Source organism: Balaenoptera musculus, chromosome 12, assembly GCF_009873245.2.
Source record: "Balaenoptera musculus isolate JJ_BM4_2016_0621 chromosome 12, mBalMus1.pri.v3, whole genome shotgun sequence".
Classification (NCBI taxonomy): domain Eukaryota; kingdom Metazoa; phylum Chordata; class Mammalia; order Artiodactyla; family Balaenopteridae; genus Balaenoptera; species Balaenoptera musculus.
In genome coordinates, this window is record NC_045796.1 from 68,759,016 (window position 1) to 68,783,776 (window position 24,761).

General features: G+C 45.9%; 1 protein-coding gene across 1 annotated transcript in view; it reads left to right on the forward strand.

Annotated features, from left to right (window-relative positions):
* The window catches only part of GABRR2 (gamma-aminobutyric acid type A receptor subunit rho2), a 38,060-nt gene continuing 13,299 nt past the window's right edge, over positions 1 to 24,761 (forward strand). The window contains exons 1-2 of the mRNA XM_036870900.1: positions 1 to 128; positions 10,555 to 10,661. Of these exons, the coding sequence (XP_036726795.1) occupies positions 16 to 128; positions 10,555 to 10,661 (220 nt within the window). The 5' untranslated portion in view covers positions 1 to 15. The remainder of the gene's footprint in view (positions 129 to 10,554; positions 10,662 to 24,761) is intronic.

Here is a 24,761-nt window from a genome sequence, read left to right on the forward strand (position 1 = left end):
ACAGACATTCACAGGATGCCTTATTTTTCAAGACTCATTTTGTTCTTGTTTTGCCTGATGGTTCTTGTGGAGAGCAGAAAGCCCAAGAAGAGGAGATGGACAGGGCAGCTGGAAACGTCCAAGCCAAGGTAAAGTTGTGGGCAGGAGGGGAGGGAGGTGATTCGTGGTGGCAGTGACACACAGTGGGACAGCTCCCGGGAGGGCTAGGGGTTAGATCGTCCGTCCTACTGGAATCTGTTTTCCAGCCGGGGATAGATAGGACCTCGCCCTCACCCAACACAGCCTCTCCCTGGGCACAAATACACTATTGTGTCACCAGCAGCGAGAGAGGGGAGCTAGACCAGGCTGAGCCTTTCATTCTGGTGTCTGTGTTCAGCCAAAGCATTTTGATTTAAGTCAGGTAGTTGAAGACTTAGTGGGTAAAGCATCGTTGTACTTCTCAGATTGTGCTGCTTAGTTTCTTGGGATTACATCCTGTAGGGACCATAGATGACCTGCTAAGGAATTACACTCAAGAATTCTTTTTTTTTAAACTAACACCCCATATTTCAGGACTGCTCTCACTTTCCGAGACTACCCCATGCCCTGGGGCCACTCTGGCCTTCTGAGACGGATCACGTTCTGTCTATGGAGTGTATCTCTCTAAATAAACCTGCTTTCACTTTAAAAAAAAAAAAAAGAATTTTTTTTTTTGAGGGGAACTGTATATAGGAATGTAGTTTGACTTATTAAGAAAAAAATGTAACTGGGAGTTGTCTTCTTTAAATTATTTGATTGGGAACAATTTTATAATGCTATCAGGTTTCATTGTACTGTTTTGAATCTTAGAGATGTTTGAAATTTGCTAGGTTATCAAAAATATACATGTGAACAACAGTGAAGGCTATTTCATGATGTAATGGAAACACTTGCAAGAAATAACTGGTTAGGCCCAGAATTTGCACTTAACATAATTACATCACAAATCGAAGTTCCTTAATACGTTTGTTTTGAACTGATGTACGAAGCACGATATTCTAGGCCTGTTCAGCATGAAGAAAAGAGCAAGCAGCTAAGATATCCACGCCATGTGTAACACGCCATGTTACATGTCTGTTTTTCCATTCTACTAAGCACTGAGTGAACTAGTGATTATGAATATTAACTAATATCTTGAGGCACATTTTCTAGGTCAGTGGTCTCTCTTTTTGACCACGTACCGCTATCAGTGACAATTTTTTGAAACCATACCCACTGATGTGTTTACATATATATACACAAATTACATACATGTACTATTATCAATATGTATATTAAATTAAAGCTGAAAAGTTTCCTTATTTTTATTTTTTTAATTTTTTAAACATGTGTTTCTCACAGTTTTTTTTTTTTTATAAATTTATTTTATTTACTTATTTTTGGCTGCATTGGGTCTTCATTGCTGCGCTTGGGCTTTCTCTAGTTGCGTTGAGCAGGGGCTACTCTTCGTTGTGGTGCGCAGGCTTCTCATTGCGGTGGCTTCTCTTGTTGCAGAGCACGGGCTCTAGGTGTACAGGCTTCAGGAGTTGTGGCACACGGGCTCAGTAGTTGTGGCGCACGGGCTCAGTAGTTGTGGCTCACGGGCTTAGTTGCTCCGCGGCATGTGGGATCTTCCCGGACCAGGGCTCGAACCCATGTCCCCTGCATTGGCAGGTGGATTCTTAACCACTGTGCCACCAGGGACGCCCCAAAGCTTCCTTATTTTTAGATAAAAACTAACTATAAATGAGAGTTACAATTTCTACTTCTTGCATCCCAGTGGAGCATCCTGAGTCCTCCAGGTGTGCCCCTACTTTGGAGACTGCTGCTCTGGGAGATGTAAATACTCTGTGAAGTCTAATTCTACTCAGTCAGAAAGCAAACAGGTACAAATTGTCCAGGGTATTGAGAAAGAGGCACCACTCTCGAAGACTCATCCTGGTTATGTAGCCAGAATCCTAGGCTGTTGAACTGGCAGGAACTTCAGAGGTCATGGGGTCCAGCAATTTCCCTGAGTTCTAATTCTGTGAAATGTGAATAGGTGTTGTATGAAGAGGGGGTTCCAGGGTCAAAGAAGGTTGGGAAATCCTGGTTTAGACCATTTTAGACAGATACGTTTATAGCAGAACTTATAGAACATTTATTATGCCAATAGAGGTTGTGAATCTTGAAGAGGAAGATAAATTATGCAGTGTTTCTTTAAAAAAAAAAAAAGAACAACACTTTTTTTTGGGACTATCTTGTGGGATTCATAGTCCACAGAGCACACATGGGGAAACACTGTCTTATTTTACAGATGCTAAAACGTCGGCATGAGTAATTCATACAGCTCGGTAGTAGCTTGACAGGACCAGAACCTAGGATCCTGATTTACTAGGTCTGAAGGGAAATCGTTGTCTGAACCTGTCTATTTTCTAATAATGGTGCTGGGGTTCAGCACGAGCCCCTCAGGGACCCTCAGGGATTCCACTTGGCAGCCTGGGCAGTTACAGCATCTCTGTTACTCTCAGAAGACCCACAGTCTCGTTCTCAGACACCTGCATGAGCTTGTGGACAGACTGAATTTATTTAAAAAAATTTTTTTAATTGCAGTATAGTTGGTTTACAGTATTGTATTAGTTTCAGGTGTACAGCATAGTGATTCTAAATTTTTATACATTATACTCCATTTATAGTTATTATAAAATATTGGCTATATTCCCTGTGTTGTACAATGTATCCTTGTAGCTTATTTATTTTATACATTGTAGTTTGTACCTCTTAATCTCCTAGCCCTATTTTGCCCCTCCCCCTTCCCTCTCCCTACCGGTAACCAGTAGTTTGTTCTCTATACCTGTGAGTCTGTTTTTTTAAATATTCACTAGTTTGTTTTGTTTTTTAGATTCCACATATAAGTAATACCATACAGTATTTGTCTTTCTCTGTCTGACTTATTTCACTTAGCGTAATACCCTCCAAGTCCATCCATGTTGTTGCAAATGGCAAATTTTCTTTCTTTTTTATGGCTGAGTAGTATTCCATTGTATATGTAGACCACACCTTCTTTATCCATTCATCCGTTGATGGACACTTAGGTTGCTTCCACATTTTGGCCACTGTAAACAATGCTGCTATGGACATTGAGGTGCACGTATCTTTTCAAATGAGTGTTTTCATTTTCTTCAGATATATACCTGGGAGTAGAATTGTTGGGTCATATGGTAGTTCTATTTTTAGTTTTTTGAGGAAACTTTATACTGTTTATGGATGAATTGAATTTGACCCTTAGGGGTGAAGATAACTTTTTGAAATCTATCCCATGAGGTGTTAAAGTGGATGAAAAGGTGAACATACACATTCAAAGAATATAAAATAATTATTGAACAGAAGCTGGGAAAAAGGATAGAGAAAACATATCAGGGAACATGCTTCTAGGCCTTTCTGTAATCCACCAGGGCGTGTACACGCTCAGACAATCATAGAGCTATGTCTGTCTGTGAAAAATTTCAGCCAAACATCTGACTAAAAGGTACTTTCATTATCGACACAAGAGTTTAAATAGGAATAAAATGACCTGAACCTTTCTCATTACAGTCTTAGAGCAGTTCAACTCTGTGGAGTAGCTCCTTCTCTTACAAGTCCTGTTCACACACACACACACACACCGAGAGGACTTCTTCTAACCTGTCAACCTTCCCTGTGTCACCCTGGCCAACACACCCTCACAAAACAATTATTCTGTCCAGCAACTGCGTTTTCAAAACTGCTTCCTGTATTCTGATCCTTTGTGTCCCTTTATTGAATTGCTGCCAAGTGAGCCTGTTTGCTCTTGGCTGTTTCTTTTGTTGTGTTCTTCCTGCCTCTCAGCCTCCCAGGTTTATTCCCCGCCCTTGCTGCCTAAGGCGGCCTCCTGACCACATGATTGCTTTCCTGGCCTCCAAGAGACGCCCTTCTCCCTTGAGATCTGAAAATACACCACGATCTGGGAGTCTGGGCTCTGCCCTGATCACACTGTGTGGCCCCTCCTGGTGCCGAAGCCTGAGGTCCCCTTTCATCTTTCCTTCCCATTTGCTGCCCCTTTGGTTCCACCTGCCCTTGGCCGTCCTTCTCTCCTCTGGCATCATGGTTCCAGTGCTGGACCCAGGAGCCGCTTTACTCTCCTGCTACCCAGTGACCCTCACCCTCCCTAGGGATCTGGGGAAGGAAGTGGGGTTGGGAAGTCAGGAGAAACCAGGTTCAGGCCCTGCTTCTGCTGCTCCCTGGCTGTGTGGCCGTGTTTCCTGATCTTTCTGAACCTCATTTCTCCAATTGAAACCCACTGGAATGATGTGGTGACTGCAGCTCACCAACCCTGCTTCTCAGATGCACTTTTTCTTCTTCTCTTCCCCCTCCACACCCCGACAAGGCTGGGTCTGAGGTTCCGTGAAGGTTCTGGCAGCCCCGCCGCGGGGCTGGGGCTCGGCATATGGCCCCTGGAGTCTGGGGTGGGAGAGCCGAGCCCCTGGAGTCTGGGGTGGGGCAGTGGCCGGCATCTCCCGTGGAGGATGGATGCAGGGCATCTAGCTTACACCAATAGCCCAAGGATCAGGATATCAGCGACCTGAGTTATCAAATAACTGGACCCGTAAGAAAAATTCTGGGTCCTTATTAATGGCACTGGGATTTCAATCTCCTCCCTCTCGCCAGGGTGCTGGCATGCGGGAACTCCCCTTCCCCTAATCCTCCCCTCTCAACTGAGAAACTGTGCTGACCGGGAGGGATTTGCTCCCCACGAGCCAGGGGGGCAGTGAGCCGGCTGCCCTCACAATTTAACGTCTGTGATCGGCTAAGCCCTCAGGCTGAGCTCTGCTTCCACGTTCCCGGGGTGTCTCTGCTGGGGCTTCTGTATACGGCCCCCCAGCAGTCGCTGTGCAGGGAGCCGGGCCTGGTCCTACTCCACTTCTTGGGGAAGAGACCCCGGGGGGGCGGAAGCTCCTTGGAAGGACCCCTCCATGACCACACGTGCTTCTAGGGAACTGACTTAGGTCCCACCTTCCAGCTACAGGAAGAAGCCACTGGCCTCTCGTCCTCGGAGTGTGCAGCTGCAACGGGCTTGTCCAAAAGCATATCTGATCATAGCTTCGTTCTCCAAGTGCCCAACACCCTTCCTCTTTTTCCTTGGCTTTTGGATAAAAATAAAATTCTTTTTTTTTTTTTCTTTTTTTGGCCACGCAGTACGCGGGATCTTAGTTCCCTGACCAGGGATCGAACCGCGCCCCCTGCAATGGAAGCGGGGAGTCTTAACCACTGGACCGCCAGGGAAGTCCCATGGGTAAAGATAAAATTCTTAACAGGATCTTCAAGGCTCTCCCTGGCTGAGCCCCTGCAGCCTCGGTCTGTCCATTTCAGCCTCACCCCTCCTACCCTCCCGCCAGTTTCATATAACGCCCACGTGTCCTTCAGCTGGGTCACCTCCCACTCAGCGGGTCCCAAACTATGGACGTGTTGAGTTTAAATGCCTATAGGATACCCAACTGGGGATAATCTGTTAGACAGTAGGATATAAAGGTGTAGAGCAAGGGACATAGATTTAGGAATCATCAGTAAGTGAATGACAGTTGAAGCCACTGCCAAAGGGAGTGTCGAGAGGGAAGAGAAGGCAGCTGAGACAGGACAAGCACCCTGTCCTGGAAGACGAGATTTCCAGCAGAGGCTGGTCTTCCCTGACCCTTGGCAAGTGCACCTTCAAGGCCTCGGCTCAGGCACGAGTGGGGCAAGAAGTGCTCAGGAGTGAGGAATGGCAGCAGGTCTTTGGGAAAGTTATTTATTTATTGAGAGGCGGGGAGAGATTTTTTTTTAAAAAAAGGAAATGTTCAAAGAAGAGTATAACTGCCACCACTGTCCCGCCATCACTTTTCAATTAATTTTGCGTGAAGAGACGTGGGGTCCAGACAGATTTTCTGCTTCATTCTGGTTCAAGGTGAGAGAGAGTCGAATCCGTCTGAATGCTGATGAGAGTGAGCAGTGAGAAGGGGACAAGCTGAGGAAGCCAGGCCAGGGTGTTGAGGGCAGAGTCAAAGGGCTCTGGGAGAAGGAGGGTCAGGCACATCTGCTGAGCCCCCAGGGGCCCCCCAGAACCTACAAGGCCAAGGGAAGTGAAAACACTGCTACTGCTACTGTCTTCTGAGTTGCACCCACCCTATTTGCACTTCCTACCTGGTGTCTCACAGGCGTCTGGACATCAAGACGGCTTCTAAGAATCTGATGCACCGTCATCCCCACAAACATGCCACTCCTCCAGTTTTTACCATCTCAGCGAATGCCCCACCATTCACCAAGGTGCTCATCGTAAACCTGGGCCATCCCTGCCTCTTTGTTTCCCCCATACCCCTTACCCAATCCATCAGCAAAGCCTTTCTGATCACTTCTCTACAGCTCCACCCCTTACCGCCCTAACCCAGGCACCATGTTCTCTCAGCAGAAGTCTCCTAATGGTTTCCCATTTCTTCTCTGCCCTCCCACAGTCTCCTCTACCTGAGTGATCTTCCCAGGTGTTAAACCAGAACTTTTGACTCCCCTGCTCAGAATTCCCATGGGTTTCCCCACTCAGTATATACCCCTGAGGACCTCAGGATCTAGTCCCTGGCCTTCTCTCCCACCTCCTTTCTTACTGCTTTCCTCCTCTTTATTCTCTGCCCACTGGTTTTCTTACTGTTCCACACACAAGCCACACTCACCTCAGGACACTTGCACTTGCTCTTCCCTCTCCCAGAATGCACTTTCTTCAGCTCCTCTCATGACTCACCCTTTCCAGGGCTCAGAGGGCTTCTCTGATCACCCTCTACCCCAACCCATCTCTCTCTTCTTCCTTACCCTGCTCTATGATATATTTATGGCACTTTCTATTTATTTGTTTATTTTGGCTGCGCTGGGTCTAAGTTGCAGCATGTGGGATATTTTTAGTTGCGGCATGCATACTTAGTTGTGGCATGCATGTGGGATCTAGTTCCCCGACCAGGGATTGAACCAAGTCCCCCTACATTGGGAGCGCAGAGTCTTACCCACTGGACTACCAGGGAGGTCCCAACACTTTCTGAAGTTACATTCTTTATCTGTCCACTTGTTTATTGTCTATTTCTCCCACTAGGTCATCAGCTCCGTGGGGGAGGTGAATATAGGTCCTCCCATGACTTGAGTGAGCAGTGTTTGGACAGAGTAGGTGATCCATAGAAATGTGTTGAGCAAATAAACTTGAGTCCGGGAATTGAAGAGTTGTGCAACCAGACTGCAGGATGGCTGTCCGTATTGTCCGGGATGAAGATGTTTTCCTCTACCCTGCTAAGTTCTTCTGGCTGGTCTAAGAATTAAATTGACATGAGACAGATTAACAGGAGAAAATCAAACAAAAGTTTAATAACCTGTATCCATGGGAAAGACCCAGGAAAACTGAGTAATTCATCCAAATGGCCAAACCCTCAGCTTAAAAACCATCTTCAGCTAAAGACAAAGAGGATGTTGGGGGTAGTGGTTTAGGACTACAAAGGGGAGGAAGGCAATTCACGTGAAGATGAAAAAGAGGGACTTCCCTGGTGGCTCAGTGGTTAAGAATCTGCCTGCCAATGCAGGGGACATGGGTTCGATCCCTGGTCCGAGAAGATCCTACATGCCTTGGAGCAACTAAGCCTGTGCGCCACGACTACTGAGCCTGAGCTCTAGAACCCGCGAACCACAACTACTGAAGCCTGCGCGCCTAGAGCCCGTGCTCCGCAACAAGGGAAGCCACCGCAATGAGAAGCCCATGCACCGCAACTGGAGAGTACCCCTGCTCGCCACAACTAGAGAGAAAGCCTGCGTGCAGCAATGAAGACCCAATGCAGCCAAAAATAAATAAGATTAAAAAAAAAAAAAAAGATGGAAGTGTTTGGTAAACCGATGGTGTGCCGGGCTGTGCAGAGACAATGGGACACCAAGTGGACTCTGGTCTTCAGGCCCAGCAGAGTTTCTCCCCACCACCCCTAGCCCATATTCTTTGCAGAGATCTCTGGTGACAGTTCTCTTCCAGGAACAGGCCCTCTGTGCAAATTCTTTTAGGCAGTTAGGGGGAAGCTCAAAGGTTCTTCCTGGATCTTTTGGGCCTTGATTGTTTTCAGCTCAAAATAATCCACATGCCAAAGAGACACATTTTGAGGTGGCAGATTTTGCTCTCCTACGATCTGGATGTTGAACTCCCCAAGGTTGAAGGGAGGAACTGAATAGAGGGAAACAGGTGGTACCAGAGCCTTCAGCAGAAGCGGGAGCCTGCCTGGGAGGTCCGGAGCTGTGAGAAGCTGGACGAGGTGACTCCTAGAGCAGGGCTGTAAGGCGGGGAGGCCCAGCTCACAGGGGAATCTGCTTCTTGGGTGGGGAAGACAGTTGAGGGTCAGGTCGACACTGAATAATCAAGCTTTTCCCAATTGTGGAAATGTTATATATCTGCACTGTCCAGTATAGTAGCGATCAGACACCTATGACCCTTGAGCACCTAAATATGGCTAGTGTAACCGAGGAAACTGAATACTAATTTTATCTAATTTTAATTAACTTAAATCTAAACAGCCCCATGTGATTAGTGGCTGTTTTATTGATCAGCACAGCTTCAGACCTCCCATCAAGTGATACCATCTGGGCAGAGCTGGTAGAGAATGAAAGTTAAGAAGGATTTCGTAGGAAGATGTCTCAAAGAACAGGACCTCGAGACAGGAAATATGTCCCTTTCCTCTTACAGGGTTTAAACAGGAAATATGCTTGTTTCTCTAAAAAACCAACAAAATGTGGTAAGAACGTGGAGAGTAAATAGGGGTATATATAGCTGAACAACACACACTCAAAAACAAAATCTCTTCATTGACTTCTAAAACCCTTCAATAGCCAGCACATAACAGATATGATAGTAACACTGACTTCTTATAAGATTATTTTCTTCTGTCAAGAATTAAAGCTCAGGGAGTTCCCTGGTGGCCTAGGGGTTAGGATTCCGGGCTTTCACTGCCAGCTCTTGGGTTCAATCCCTGGTCGGGGAAACTGAGATCCCGCAAGCCTTGAGGCACGGCCAGAAAAAAAAAAAAAAAGAATTAAAGCTCATATCCTGTCAGACCCAAATGTCCAAATAACCTGCCTCCTAGCCTTCCTTTCTTCCTGCCTTGCTTCCTCTCCATCTTCTTTTCCCTCCCCTCTTATTATTCTTCCTGTTTAGTGATAATCCTAAGTAGACTATTGCTTTAGAAGATTTTGAATTTGACTGCTTTAGGATTATGTGTGATTGTGGTGGGGAATAAAAAAAAGATCTGGAAAGAATGAGTGTGAGTGAAAAAGAGGAGAGAATTACTCCTTTTTCCTCTGGGTTAAAGGAAGGACAGGGAAGCAGGGTCTGCAGTCCTGGGCTCCAGCTCCTCCGCCCACCACCTGGCTGGATGGTCGGAGCAACTCTGTGCCCACCTGTGGCCTTGATGCCCGCTGGCTGTGAACTGTCTGTTCTCCCAAGGGTTGAGGCTCTCTCCGCCAGGGTGGATTCTTCAGACAGCTGCCAACTGGACAGATGTAAAGAGCATCAGGTCTGGGCTTCCCTGGTGGCGCAGTGGTTGAGAATCAGCCTGCCAATGCAGGGGACGCGGGTTCGAGCCCTGGTCTGGGAAGATCCCACATGCCGCGGAGCAACTGGGCCCGTGAGCCACAACTACTGAGCCTGCGCGTCTGGAGCCTGTGCTCCGCAACAAGAGAGGCCGCGATAGTGAGAGGCCTGCGCACCGTGATGAAGAGTGGCCCCCGCTTGCCACAACTAGAGAAAGCCCTCGCACAGAAACGAAGACCCAACACAGCCATAAATAAATAAATAAATAAAAATTTAAAAAAATGACTAATACGCTAAAAAAAAAAAAAAAGAGCATCAGGTCTGGCTAGGATAACACCAGCCTTTTAAAACTTTAACTACATTTGTCTCAGAATTTTATTTTATTTTATTTTAAAAAATATGCCACTTTGTTATATTGATTTTTAGAACTATTTATTTATTATTTATTTATTTTGGCTGTGCCGGGTCTTAGTTGCGGCATGCGGGATCTAGTTCCCTGACCAGGGATCGAACCCGGGCCCCTTGCATTGGGAGCGTGGAGCCTTACCCACTGGACCACCAGGGAAGTCCCTAAGAATCTTCCTTATCGCAAAACCAATATTAAAACAACACTGAAGAAATATTTTAACAGAAAAAAAAGACCCATCATAATTCTCCACCATTAGACCCAACTGTTGGTCATCCAATCATGACTTTGGGCAAGACAGCTAGGAGCTTGCAAGGTAGGATGGTGTCCTGCCTCGGGGGGATCTACTTTAGGAAACCTCTGGAAGGGCCAGGTCCTCGGGTCAGCCTGCCCGTGAGGGCCCGGGGTGGTGGAGGTAAGCAGGGGGGACCCTTTATCTCTCGACCTCCCTTCAGTGGAGAAAGAGATGGTAGGATGGCGGAAAAGGTGAGTGACACGTACATCCTGCAGGAAGTAATCTCCCCAAATCTTCTCACGCGATGCCTTGGTGGGCTGATGGAAAACAGTTTCTTGCTTGTCTTTGCAGTCACCTATATAAGAAGAACCTTGATGTGACCAAAATCCGAAAGGGAAAACCTCAGCCACTTCTCAGAGTGGATGACCATGACTTCACCATGAGGCCCGCCTTTGGAGGTAAGACTGTGTCCTCCCCTCGGTCCTTTGGGGCCTGATGCCAGGGCTGCCTCCTGCTGCTCTTCCAGTGGGTTCCCTCAGGCACAGCCCTCCCCCCGGGGTCCCTGATTTTCCCACTCACACTCAGAGAAGCCCAGCTGGCTCCGGAGTCACTAATTATCCCCAGGAGAAAAGAGCTGGAAGGAAGTGAGTGGAGAGGGCTGTTGAGAAAAGGACCTGAGGATGATTAAGCTGTTTACATCCATGGAGGCCCAGCCCTGCTGCTGCCAACTTTCCTTTCCGAAAAAAATAAGAGCGTAAGAGCTGCATGGGTGGGGGGGGGGGTGGCAGGGCTGGAGCGTCCACACAGAAAAGGACTCCCCGGCTCTGCTATCCCGTGCCTGGCTGGGAACTTGGAGTTCTGAGGGGGCCCCTTGCTTGTCAATGCAGCAACAGTTTAATGCCTTGCAAAGCTCCCTTGCAGACTTGCCCCAAAGGAGCTTCCCTGCTTCGGCGGGTTGGGGAGGAGTGGCGGGGACAGGAGGAATGCCACAGAGAGGAGGGGGCTGGGCAAGGAGGCGGCCATCTGCACCAGCCAGGCAGGGAGAGGGATGAGAACTGCAGAGTGCATGAGACACGGGGCCCACGCCCCCCTTGCGCAGGTGGGGAAACTGAGGCCCGGAGCATGGCCGCTGATGGGCCCCGGCCAGGGAGACCCAGGCAGGCGGGTTTCCATTTCTCCCTTATCTCGCTCCCGAACTCCTCTCAGGTGCCAACGTTCTCCTGGGGCGGCAGGAAGGAGTAGGGGTGACTTGCGGGCAAGTCACCGACCCTCTCTGAGCCTCTGCTTGCTGGTTTGTGAAATGGGGATAGTAATCCGTCCATCTGGGGTTGCTGTCAGGATTAAACGACATAATGTATGTAAAGCCCTGGCACATACAGGCTCACGGCCCCTTAGAAAAACCCAGCTGTCAGGCCTCCCTCGTGTGACTGTTAGGGGATTAGGACATTAATTTTTCCCAGAGGCCGTTGCATTTTACAAGGACTCAAAGCCTCCCACTCGGTTCCCTGAGCTCTGACACCTGCCGAGCAGGAGGAGAGAGCAGGCGACAGATGACAGCCCCTGCCTCTTCTTCCTGCCCCGGGTGGAATGCTGCACAGCTAGGGGGTTCTGGTGCCCTCGAGGGCTTGTTTTGGGTAATGCCACCAGAGAGTTTTCTGAAATTCAATAACATTTCCCCGAATAAGCAGCTCTAAAATTAGCTGTATGTGCTCCAGGAAGTCCAAGCGAGACATCCTTGCTCCCCTTGCCTTTCTTCTAGAGGGTCGGGTAAGATGCAGAGGGTCAGCAAGGCAACTGGAACAAGGTTGACAAACAACAGCATTAATGACAATGAACAACTTCTATTGACTTCTGTGCCAGGTACCATTCTACCCAGGGTATTTACAGACACGATCTTACTTCATTCCTCACAGCTCCGTGAAGTAGGTACTACTATTATGCCCAGATGGGGAAACTGAGGCACAGAGAGGTGAGGTGACTGGTCCAGGTCACATAGCTACTGAGGAAGGCCCGCTCTCCTAGCTGGGTCTCTTTCTTACCCCCTCAATCCGCACGTCCCCCAGTGCTGGGCCACTAGGCAGAGCAGGCGTGTTTAGGGCTCACAAACAATACTCCTGGGGGCCCCTGTTAAGATGTTATTTTAAAGTCAGAAGAAAAAAATAAAATTTTAGGTAGAAGAAAATGTTAATATATAATATTAATATATTCATCTTTATACCACCACAGTTGTATGCTTTTTAAATATTTTTTTTCTGGTGGAAGGGCCCACGAAGGCAAAAGTGCCCAGCGTCCTCAAAAGTCACAACGTGACCCTGCCTCAATGCACAGTTTTGTAGGGCAGCTGTGTGTGTCTGGGTGTGGGTGACCTTCTGAATAACACATTGTAACTTTCTGACGGAGGTTGATGTCGCTGGCAGGAGCCTGAGCCATCACCTGGTTAGGACTTTCAGTTTACAGAAGAAGAGCCTGGGGTCCAGGGGGTTAAGTGATGGCCACAGAACAACTGGGGGCAGAACTTGGGTTTCCTCTGTGATGTCAGATGCAAAAGTGAAAGCCTCATAAAAACGCCCTCCTCCTCTGGGAGAAAGCCAGGAAAGCCAGGAGGTAGCTCTCAGGACTGGCAGGTGAAATCCTGCCACGTTCCCAGAAAACCCAGCTCTGAGTAGAATCATCCAACAGGCTGCAGCCTCAGTCAGGGTGCTCCTTCCTCAAGCCACGTTTGAGGAGCAAATTGGACTTCCTGTATCCTGATCCCTGCAACTTCTGGTGTCGCCCAGAGCGTGGAGAATCAGGACAGCCCCTTGCCCCTCCCTGCCTGAGTAAGCCTCTGAGGCTGGGAAAGACCTTGACTTTAGGGAAAGCTTCCGGGGAAGGAGGTGTCACCTCCAGCAGGTGGGATAAGACCTGAGGCTCTTACACATCAGCTGTCAAGATCTCCGTCACCAAAGCCAAGGGAGGGGGCTACTCCTCCTTCCGACGCCCTCCCGCCAGAGCAGCTGGTCTTCTGGGCACCTTTTCTCCCCTGCAGGGCTTTCCTGGATGTCTAGATGTCACTTGGATGAAATAGGACCAGGGGAGCACATGGTGAGGTACACACACATGAACTCATATATAAGAATCTTTGCAACTCGTTGAGTCCTGGCTGTGCCAATCTGGCTCCCTGTGCACCGATGCCGAATAAAAATACGGAGACAGAGAACTGGAAGATAAGAAATAGAGAGGCTTTTTATTTTCCTTGCCAGGCAAAGGGAAGACACAGTAGGCTAACGCCTCAAGAACTGTGCCCCCCTCCTTGGGGAATCGGAGAAGATTTTATACGTGGGGCTCAGCTTGCAGTCCGGGGTATATGATAAGGATCAAAAATTGTGAAGGTCTTGCATTTCTTTTCTTCTGCAAATTCATGGCCAAAGCTGGCATCAGGCGGCTCAGCAACCGGGTCTGGTGTCCCTAAAGTTATCGGCCCATGAACTTCTTTCTGAAATGAGTGCTACAAGGGAGTGTAGGGGGAGAAGAAAGGCCAGGTGCAAAGGATAATTTGTATGGAGTCAGAGAGTAATCAGCTTTGTGAAGGACAAGTCTAGCTACAAGTGTTTGTTAGTAGTAACAGCTAAACAATGACCAAGATTGCTTAACTCTTTCAGACCTGTTTATGTTGTTTCCCCAGCCTGTTCATTGTTTCCTTATTTTCCTTGTTTATCAGAAAAGTCTCATTTCTATTTCTGCTGCAACATGGCCAAGCAGGCTGGCTGGGGCCATCAGAGGAGGGAGCTTCCCACTGCCTGGGGTTTCAATGATTGCTATAATCCGTAATCCCTGGAGCACCTGCAGATGGTTTAGAGCCAAGAAGCCTTCCTTGCAGGTCCTCCTGAGGGTCTCCATTCCATCCAGCCCCTCACTCCTGCGCAGAGGCACTGGCCAGGGGGTGGGTGTGTCTCTGAGGAAGGAGGCTTGCAGACAGCACATAGATGGCTCTGTGTGGGTAATAGGAAGCCCACCTTCCTTGGGGGCAGCCCTGTGCCAGACACCTGGTCCAAAGCAGAGCCTGGGCTCAACCGGCCCTAATGTGTCGGCCCAGCCTAACACGCCCCTCTAAAAAGCATCCGTGCACGCTCAGCAGGCCATGCCAACAAGATGCCCGTCAACAATTGTGGGGTATGTGTTGCATCCCTGTCTTCTCTTCCTAACTTGTTTTTCGAAGAGGGGCTTCCTTGTGGACTGACATTTAAAAATAATTGCTAGAGAGGAATTTGCCTAAGACTAGATACCCCTCAGATGACCTTTTCGGTCTGGAAAGAGAAAAGATTAAAAATCTAGTAGCTTCCTAATAATCCCAGGGATCAGTTGAAACAAAAATATCTTGTCTAAGCTCCCAGCTGCCTGGTACGCTGGTGTGTCCTGGTTAGGAGAACCTCCAGAGGCCTGGGGTTTCCCCTCCGTTTGTTAGGAGAAAGAATGCAATGCTGATTTTTTAAAATTAAAAAAATTGGGCTAAAACATACATAGCATAAAATGTACCATTTTAACCATATAGTTCAGTGGTGAAAGAATATTCACATTGTTGTGCAATCGTCACCAGCATACATCTCCAGAACTTTTTCATCTTCCTAAACTGTCAATGAAACAATAACTCTTTTTTTAAAAAATAAATTTATTTATTTATTTATTTATTTTTGGCTGCGCACGGGCTTTCTCTAGTTGCGGCGAGTGGGAGCTACTCTTCGTTGTGGTGCACGGGCTTCTCATTGTGGTGGCTTCTCTTGTTGCAGAGCACGGGCTCTAGGCACGCAGGCTTCAGTAGTTGTGGAGCGCGGGCTTCAGTAGTTGTGGCTTGAGGGCTCTAGAGCACAGGCTCAGTAGTTGTGGCGCACGGGTTTAGTTGCTCCGCGGCATGTGGGATCCTCCTGGACCAGGGATCGAACCCGTGTCCCCTGCATTGGCAGGCGGATTCTTAACCACTGCGCCACCAGGTAAGTCCTGAAACAATAACTCATTACTCCTGCTTCCCCCTGCCCCTGGCAACCACCATTCCACTTTCTGTCTCTATGAACTTGACTGCTCTAGGAATCATACAGTATTTGTCTTTTTGTGACTGGCTTATTCACTTAGCATTATGCCTTCAAGGTTCATCCATGTTGTAGCGTGTAAGGCCAAATAATATTCCATTGTATGAATACATCACATCTTGTTTAATTGCCATTCATCTGTCAATGGACATTTGGGTTGTTTTTACCTTTTGGCTCTTGGGAATAATGCTGCCATGAACATGTGTGTGCAAACATCTATTCAAGACCCTGTTTTCAATTCTTTGGGGTATATACCCAGAAGTGGTACATATATACAATGTAATATTAGCCATAAAAAAATGAAATAATGCCACTTGCAGCAACATGGATGAACCTAGAGATTTTCATACTGAGTGAAGTAAGTCAGACAAAGAAAGGCAAGTATCATATGATATCACTCATATGTGGAATCTAATTTTAAAAAAATGATACAAATGAACTTATTTACAAAACAGAAACAGACTCACAGATTTCAAAAACAAACTTATGGTTACCAAAGGGAAAATGTTGTGGGGAGGGATAAATCAGGAGTTTGGGATTAACATACACACACTACTATACGTAAGATAGATAACCAACAAGGACCTACTGTATAGCACAGGGAACTCTACTCAATATTCTGTGATAACCTATATCAGAAGAGAATCTGAAAAAGAATGGATATATGTATATGTATAACTGAGTCACTTTGCCGTACACCTAAAACGAACACAACATTGTAAATCAACTATACTCCAGTTAAAAAAATAAAAGTGGGGGGATCGTGAGAAGTGAAGGAGGGAGACAGTCACCGATGGAACCAGAGGAAGCTGGGACACCTGAGTGTCTGCCTGGGGGCAGCCATCCACCCAGACGGAGCCCAGGGGAGAGGCATTGGGAAAAGCTACAGTGACAGTGGGGGAACAGTGGAGAGTTTAATGAAGGTCTGCTCACAAAGGGGTGGGCAGGGTTAAAGGAAACCAGCAAGCTGGCAGTGAAGCCTTGAGGGCTGGAAGAATGCGGAGCCTTCACCAGGTTAGGGGTGAAGGGCAAGAGGAGGGAGCAGTTACCAGAATCTGGAAAAGACCAAGAGCCCTGGGAAGGGGCTGCCCTACAGGGGAACCCTAGCATCCAGGAGAGGGTGGGCCCATGAAGCCTGCAGGGAGGGCTGGGGGAGAGAATCAGTTCCTCTCAGTCTCCTCCAGCCTTCTGAGACCTGCTGGCACCTTTATTGGCTGAACCAACCCGAGGGCAGAAGACAAGGGCCCGCCGTGAACCGTGGCCATAGGCCAAGGCAAGGGGGTCCTGTGTGATCACTCACCTGCACTCAGGGCGTGGTCTGTGGGCCAAGAGGACGTGCCCACCTGAGATTTCCCTTCTAGGCCACACTTGGGTACTGGGACCCAGAATCATGTCCACACAGCCGGGAGCTCACCTCGGGACCTGCCCGGGCCTCCTCCCTAGGCGAGCCCCGGGGGTGGGGGTGGGGGCTGTACTGCGCATGCGGGGTCCCCCCTCCCCTCCCCCTCCCCTCGCCCCTCTCCTCTCCCTCCCCTCCCCTGCCCTCCCCCCCTCCCCAGTGCTGAGACGGGGCTGAGGGCTGCCTTTCAGACGGCTTTGGATAGAGCTCAGATAGTGGGCGGGGGTGTCCACCAGCACACGCCAGGGTCTTCTCTGTGCCGGCTGCTGCTATGGTGGGAAAAGGGCAGCTCCGGAGCTGGGCCCGCTCTCCCTGCCCTGCCATGTCCCGGCCGGAGCTCCCAGGAGTCAGAGCTCTGAGGTTGGGCTTGGCCTTCTGGGTTGACATGAACGTGTATTTGTCAAAACAGTAGGCGAGGCTATATATCATTTTGCAGTTTCTTAGCTTGATTTATAACCTTTAGACATTCAAGCATGTGGCATATGGGCCCCCACTTGTGCTCCTGCCTGGGGGTGGGTTTGTAAATGTGGACGCTGCCCTTAGTGGTCAGCTGCCCAGCACAGAGCAGGGCGGAGTGTGGGTCTGCTTTCCCAGAGGGGCAACGGCTGGACCGGCCGAGATTGAGTGAGCGGGGAAGATGGGACCAGGGGCAGGTTGGGGCAGTGGCTGGGCCTGCAGTACTCTCCCCATGTCAGCTTCTAGAGCGCAGGAGAACCCTTCCTGCACCACATCCAACCACCAAAGGGCTGAATTTAGGAGACGAAACATTGGCTCCTGTGCTTCCTTGAGATAATTGCAAAACCCATAATTCCGGCCTTCACTTAGTGAACCTGCTGATTTTCTGTCAGCTTTCTCTTAGGCGACTCAGGCAGGGAGCTGTGGAGACCCTGCTGATTTTTGCCCCCCTCCTTCCTGCCCTTTCCCCTCCTAGATCAACCAAGTTGAATCAGTTCATGCATCACAGTGTCTCTCAGATCTGCCCCCTCACACCACACATTCTCAATGCCTTCTTGGGGGGTGAAAAAAAATCTTAGACATTACAATGGTTGTGGCCCTCCAAAGCTCCACCTTCCCTTCCCATCTTATTCCTTAGTATTTAATTTAAATTTAAATGAATTCATACTTAAATAAATTAAATTTTCTCTTTCATGGATGATAATCATAAGAAGGTTGGAAGCACTACCAACACCAACACCATGGCCCCCAAACCCCCCCTCGTAGCCAAATTCACCTTCTGGAAACACCCCTTCCCTGCGCTGCTCCCTCAGAAACTTCAGGGCTTCCCATATTCTACAGGATGAAATGCAGCCCCGCCTCTCCCCTCTGTGTCCCGAAAGTTCCACCGTCTGGCCCAGCTGCCTCCCCAGTTTACCTCCCCCTGACAGGACTCTTCTGTCGTAGAAGGCTCTCTCTCCCTGCACGTCCGTGCTCGAGTCTGCCATGAACATCTGTCCATGGTGGCCCCCCTGCGCTGTCCTGCTTCATCTGACAGCCTGTCCCTGCCTAGAGCCCAGTTTAATTCCTTTCCTCTAACAGGAAACAACTCTCAGCTATTTGGATCCATGTTGAAACTGCACAACTCAGATTGGAACTTGAACTCACTGTCTTTTCATTGAAATCACACACCTGGTCTCAGGACTTACTGAAGCTCAGGTTCTTTATGTCTTAGCGCAGAAAGAATTCAGTGAGAGACAAAGTGATATGTAAGAAGTGGATTTATTTAGAGAGATACACATTCCATAGACAGAATGAGGTCCGTCTCAAAAGGTGAGAGTGGCCAGGCTCATCAAGAAGAAGAGGGAGAGGACTCAAATAATAAAATTAGAAATGAAAGAGAAGTTACAACGAACACCACAGAAATACAAAGCATTGTTAGAGACTACTACAAGCAACTCTATGCCAATAAAATGGACAACCTGCGAGAAACGGACAAATTCTTAGAATGGTATAACCTTCCAAGACTGAACCAGGAATAGAAAATATGAACAGACCAATCACAAGTAATGAAATTGAAACTGTAATTAAAAATCTTCCAACAAACAAAAGTCCAGGGCCAGATGGCTTCACAGGTGAATTCAAACATTTAGAGAAGAGCTAACACCCATCCTTCTCAAACTCTTCCAAAAAATTGCAGAGGAAGGAACTCTCCCAAACTCAGTCTAAGAGGCCATCGTCACCCTGATACTAAAATCAGACAAAGTACTACAAAAAAGGAAAATTACAGACCAATATCACAGATGAATATAGATGCAAATATCCTCAACAAAATACTAGCAAACAGAATCCAACAACACATTAAAAGGATCATACAACATGATCAAGTGAGATTTATCCCAGGGATGCAAGGATTCTTCAATATATGCAAATCAATCAATGTGATACACCATATTAACAAATTGAAGAATAAAAACCATATGATCATCTCAATAGATGCAGAAAAAGCTTCTGACAAAATTCAACACCAATTTATGATAAAAACTCTCCATAAAGTGGGCATAGAGGGAACCTACCTCAACATAATAAAGGCCATATATGACAAACCTACAGCAAACATCATTCTCAATGGTGAAAAACTGAAACCATTTCCTTTAAGATCAGGAACAAGACAAGGATGTCCACTCTCACCACTATTATTCAACATAGTTTTGGAAGTCCTAGCCATGGCAATCAGAGAAGAAAAAGAAATAAAAGGAATACAAATTGGAAAAGAAGAATTAAAACTGTCATTGTTTGCGGATGACATGATACTATGCATAGATAATCCTAAATGTGCCACCAGAAAGCTACTAGAGCTAATCAATGAACTTAGTAAAGTTGCAGGTTACAAAATTAATGCACAGAAATCTCTTGAATTCCTATACACTAACAATGAAAGATCAGAAAGAGAAATTAAGGAAACAATCCCATTCACCATTGCAACAAAAAGAATAAAATACCTAGGAATAAACCTACTTAAGGAGGTAAAAGACCTGTACTCAGAAAACTATAAGACACTGATGAAAGAAATTAAAGATGATACAAACAGATGGAGAGATATACCATGTTCTTGGATTGGAAGAATCAATATTGTGAAAATGACTATACTACCCAAAGCAATCTACAGATTCAGTGCAATCCTTATCAAATTACCAATGGCTTTTTTTTCAGAACTAGAACAAAAAAATCTTGAAATTTGTATGGAGACACAAAAGATCCCAAATAGCCAAAGCAATCTTGAGGGGAAAAAAACGGAGCTGGAGGAATCAGACTCCCTGACTTCAGACTATACTACAAAGCTACAGTAATGAAGACAATATGGTACTGGCACAAAAACAGACATATAGATCAATGGAACAGGATAGAAAGCCCAGAGATAAACCCATGCTCCTACGGTCAACTAATCTATGACAAAGGAGGCAAGGATATACAATGGAGAAAAGACAGTCTCTTCAATAAGTGGTGCTGGGAAAACTGGACAGCTACATGCAAAAGAATGAAATTAGAACACTCCCTAACACCATACACAAAAATAAACTGAAAATGGATTCGAGACCTAAATGTAAGACCGGACACTATAAAACTCTTAGAGGAAAACGTAGGAAAAACACTCTTTGACATAAATCACAGCAAGATCGTTTTTGACCCACCTCCTAGAGAAATGGAAATAAAAACAAGAATAAACAAATGGGACCTAATGAAACTTAAAAGCTTTTGCACAGCAAAGGAAACTGTAAACAAGACCAAAAGCCAACCCTCAGAATGGGAGAAAATATTTGCAAACGAATCAACAGACAAAGGATTAATCTCCAAAATACATAAACAGCTCATGCAGCTCAACATCAAAAAAACAAATAACCCAATCCAAAAATGGGCAGAAGACCTAAATAGACATTTCTAAAGAAGACATATAGATGGCCAAGAGGCACATGAAAAGCTGCACGAAATCACTAATTATTAGAGAAATGCCAATCAAAACTACAATGAGGTATCACCTCACACCAGTTAGAATGGGCATCATCAGAAAATCTACAAAGAACAAATGTTGGAGAGGGTGTGGAGAAAAGGGAACCCTCAATCCCACTACTGGGCCTATACACAGAGAAAATCATAATTCAAAAAGACACATGCACCCCAGTGTTCATTGCAGCACTATTTACAAGAGCCAGGTCATGGCATCAACCTAAATGCCCATCGACAGATGAATGGATAAAGAAGATGTGGTACATATATTACTCAGCGATGCACTGGCTTCTCATTTGCAGTGGCTTCTTGTTGCGGAACACGGGCTTTAGGTGCGCGGGCTTCGGTAGTTGTGGCACAGGGCTCAGTAGTTGTGGCTCATGGGCTTAGTTGTTCGCGGCATGTGGGATCTTCCTGGACCAGGGACCCATGTCCCCTGCATTGGCAGGCAGGTTCTTAACCACTGCGCCACCAGGGAAGCCCTGCAGTGATATCTTTATAATAAGTCAGGTGTACGTAAAGGTATGTGTCTGTTTCTGGACTCTCCACTCTGTTCCATTTGTCAATTTGTCCGTTTTTATGCTGGTGCTTCACCACTTATTACTGTATTTCTATAGTAAATCTTGATATCTGGTAGAGCAAATCCTCCCACCCTCTTTTCCTTCAAGAAGAACTGCCATTGGAACTTTGAATTTCCTAATAATCTCTTTGCCAAGTTCCACAAGAAAATCTAAGGGGGTTTTGATTAGAATTGCATTGAGTCTATAGTTTAATATGGGGTAATTAATATCTTTACAATATTGAATCTTCCAATCCATGAACATTATTACTTAGGTCTTCTTTCATTTCTCTCAGTATTTCATAGTTTTCTTCATAGAGGACATGCAGATATTTTGTTAGATTTATTTCTAGGTACCTATTCCTAAGTATTTTTGATGCTACTCGTAAGTGGTATTTTTGAAAAAATTTCTTTTTCTAACTTTGCTGGCGTATAGCAATACAACTGATATTTGTATACTGACCTTGTATTCAACATCCTCATTAAAATCTCATATTAAGTCTAACAATTTATCTGCTGATTTTAAAAAAATTTATATACCCAATCTTATACAAATAATGGCTCTTTTGTCCTAGTTGTCATAATTTTTTTTCATTTCTTGCTTTATTATATTGTCTAGGACCTTTAGAACAATGTTGAACAGAAGTCGCATTAACAGACATACTCAATCTTAAAGGAAATCTTACAACATTTTATCATTAAATATGATGTTTACTGTAGCTATTTTTTGGTAGTTATCCCTTTTCAGATTAAGGAAGTTCCTTTCTATTCCTATATTTTTCAAAATTATAAACGGGTACTGATTTTAGCAAAGGCTTTTCCTGTATCTTAATCTGCAAATGTGGAAAATTATATTGATTGATTCCAAAAGTTTCCAGTTTTATGTAAAAAATCTCAATCTTAATTTTTAAAACATTTTTGCGTTTAGTACACTTAGGTATTTTTAGTTTATGCTATTTCAGTATCATTAAATGCACACAAATTAAGAATTGTTATATTTTATTGGTGAATTGAATAATTTATTATTATGAAATGACCCTCTTATGTCTATTTCATCTGTCTTTAAGTCTACTTTACTTGATATAATATAGCTACACCCACTTTCTTTTATTTATTCTTTGCATGTTGTATGTTTGCATCCTTTCATGTTGTATCTTATCTTTTCTCCATCTTATATTTTCTTTTTTTTTTTTTTGGCCACACTGTGGCATGTGGGATCTTAGTTCCCAGACCAGAGACTGAACCTGCACCCCCTGCAGTGGAAGCGTGGAGTCTTAACCAACCACTGGACCGCCAGGGAAGTCCCTCCCTCTTATATTTTCAGTGTGTCTCTTTAAACAGCATGAAGCTGGATTTTGTTTCTTTTTGTTTGTTTGTATTTGTTTTGTTTTTTTAAAGAAAATATATTTAATGGAAGAGTCAGACAACATAAGTGCAGCTTGATGATTTTTTGTTTGTTCGTTTGTTTTTGGCCATGCCACGTGGCCTGCGGAATCTTAGTTCCCCAACCAGGGTTCCAGGGATCGAACCCGTGCCCCCTGCAGTGGAAGCATGGAGTCCTAACCACTGGACTGCCAGGGAAGTCCCAGATTTTGTTTCTTGATCCAGCTTGATAAACTTTCAACATTTCTGAATTATCAAGTCTGAAAATATTTAACTGGAGCATTTAGACCATTTACATTTATTGAATAATTTATATATTGGTTCTAAATCTATCATCCTATCATATCCTTTTTATTGTCTAACCTATTCTTTATGTTCTCTTTTTTTTTTTCTCCTTCCTTTCTTGCTTTCTTATAGACTGATTATTTTTGGTTATACCTATTTTGGCTTTCCTATTTTAGTTTTGAAAATATATACCCTTACTACTTTTTTTTGTGGTTCCCTAGAAAACAACATGAATCTTTGGCTTATAGTACTAGTATGTTAATTAACTATTTTTACTGTCCTCCAGACAATGCAAAGACCTCAGAACACTTTCACTCCATTTATACCTCTCCCTTCTTAAATGTTGTGTATTTTTATTTAGTTTTTTCAGTCCTACAACACATGGTTAATACTGTTTTATATAATCAGTGTTCCCTTAGAATCATACATATATTTACTATTTTTGTTGGTCTTTATTCATTCTTGCATTTCCAGCTTTCTTTCTGGATGATACTCCTTCTGCTTGAAAAACACCTTCATTTAGGGCAGGATGCCTGTTGGCAAATTCTGTTTTAATTTGTCTTAAAATTCTACCTCACATTTATTCTTGTAGAGTCAGTGGAGAAGAAATGACATATAGCTTTATTTCAAAAATGGATAAATTCAGAAGGGAAATATGTGTTTAGCCAAGAGCTTTTCTTGGTTCCTAGCCTTTCTGCAATTATTTCTCCTCACATGGTCCTTTCCAGGACACATAAACACATATTTCCCTTCTGAATTTGTTGCCTCACTGGCTATACTGCCTGAAATTCCACCAGTGACTTCCATTTGGCTCACCAGATCCCTCTCTGAAAGTAGAAAAACCCACATCAGTGTTCAGGGGCCAAGGCACAAATGCCTTGGCACAAATGCCTAGTTAGCTTATTTTCTTTCTAACACCTTATAGGACTCAATCATACTCTAAACATAAAACTGTTCACGGAAAAAAGGAGAAAGACCAGTAATTTGGAAGAATTTCTCGAAAATCAGGTTGGGAAGGGCCACAAAATGAAGAGCTCGGGAGAACCTGGGGGCGGAGCGTTAGCCTTGGGCTGCGGGGCAAGTCAAAGGCAAAGGTCACCTCCACTGCACTTGGACAAAGGAGGGCAGAGCTGTTGGTCCCGTTCAAGCTTGGGGACGGCTGGAACTGCGGAGAGCAAGGCAGGCCCCGGGGACAGAGAGACACAGTGACAGGCACCAAGCAAGCTGTTGTATTTTATCTGGAAAATGTCCTTTGCCAAAACCAGCTGCTGGTCAAACACTGTGCCCATTATCTGAAAACCAGGCCACAGGGAAGTGGGTCCAAAGAGGGTGATGGCTATACTGTTTCTGCCCTTTGGCTCTTGGGACGACTGGATGTGGCACTTTAGAGAAAGGGAACAAGGGGGAAAGGTGATGAGGGTTAGGAGCTCCAGCCCTGGGCTGTTTTAAGGTCTCAAGTGAAAGAAGGTCCGTCCAGAGGATGGGGAATTAACCAGCCCTGCTTCCCATGGTGATGTTGGGAACACATGGTCTTGCACAGGGGCTCAGGGGTCTGGGTGCTGGGAGGGGGCCCCTGCCAGGCTGCTGGCAGACCCTCCCTCGTGTTGCAGGCCCCTCAGGGGAGGAAGGCAGGCCAGTCAGCCCTGAGGAGGGGGCTTCAGCCTCACACTGGCCATTCCACTCTGCCCCTTCAAGTGCCCTCCTGGAGCCTGGAGTGAGAGAAGGCTCCGGCTGTTAGAGCAGTGATCTCTCATGGGCCCTGACCTGAGCCCTCAGTTGAGAGCACAGGGAAATAAAAAGATCAGCTTATGTATGACCCAATTTATCTGGGAGGGGAAAAGTAAAAATAAAAAATAAAATGTTGTGGGAATTCCCTGGCGGTCCAGTGGTTAGGACTTGGTGCTTTCACTGCTGTGGGCCCAGGTTCAAT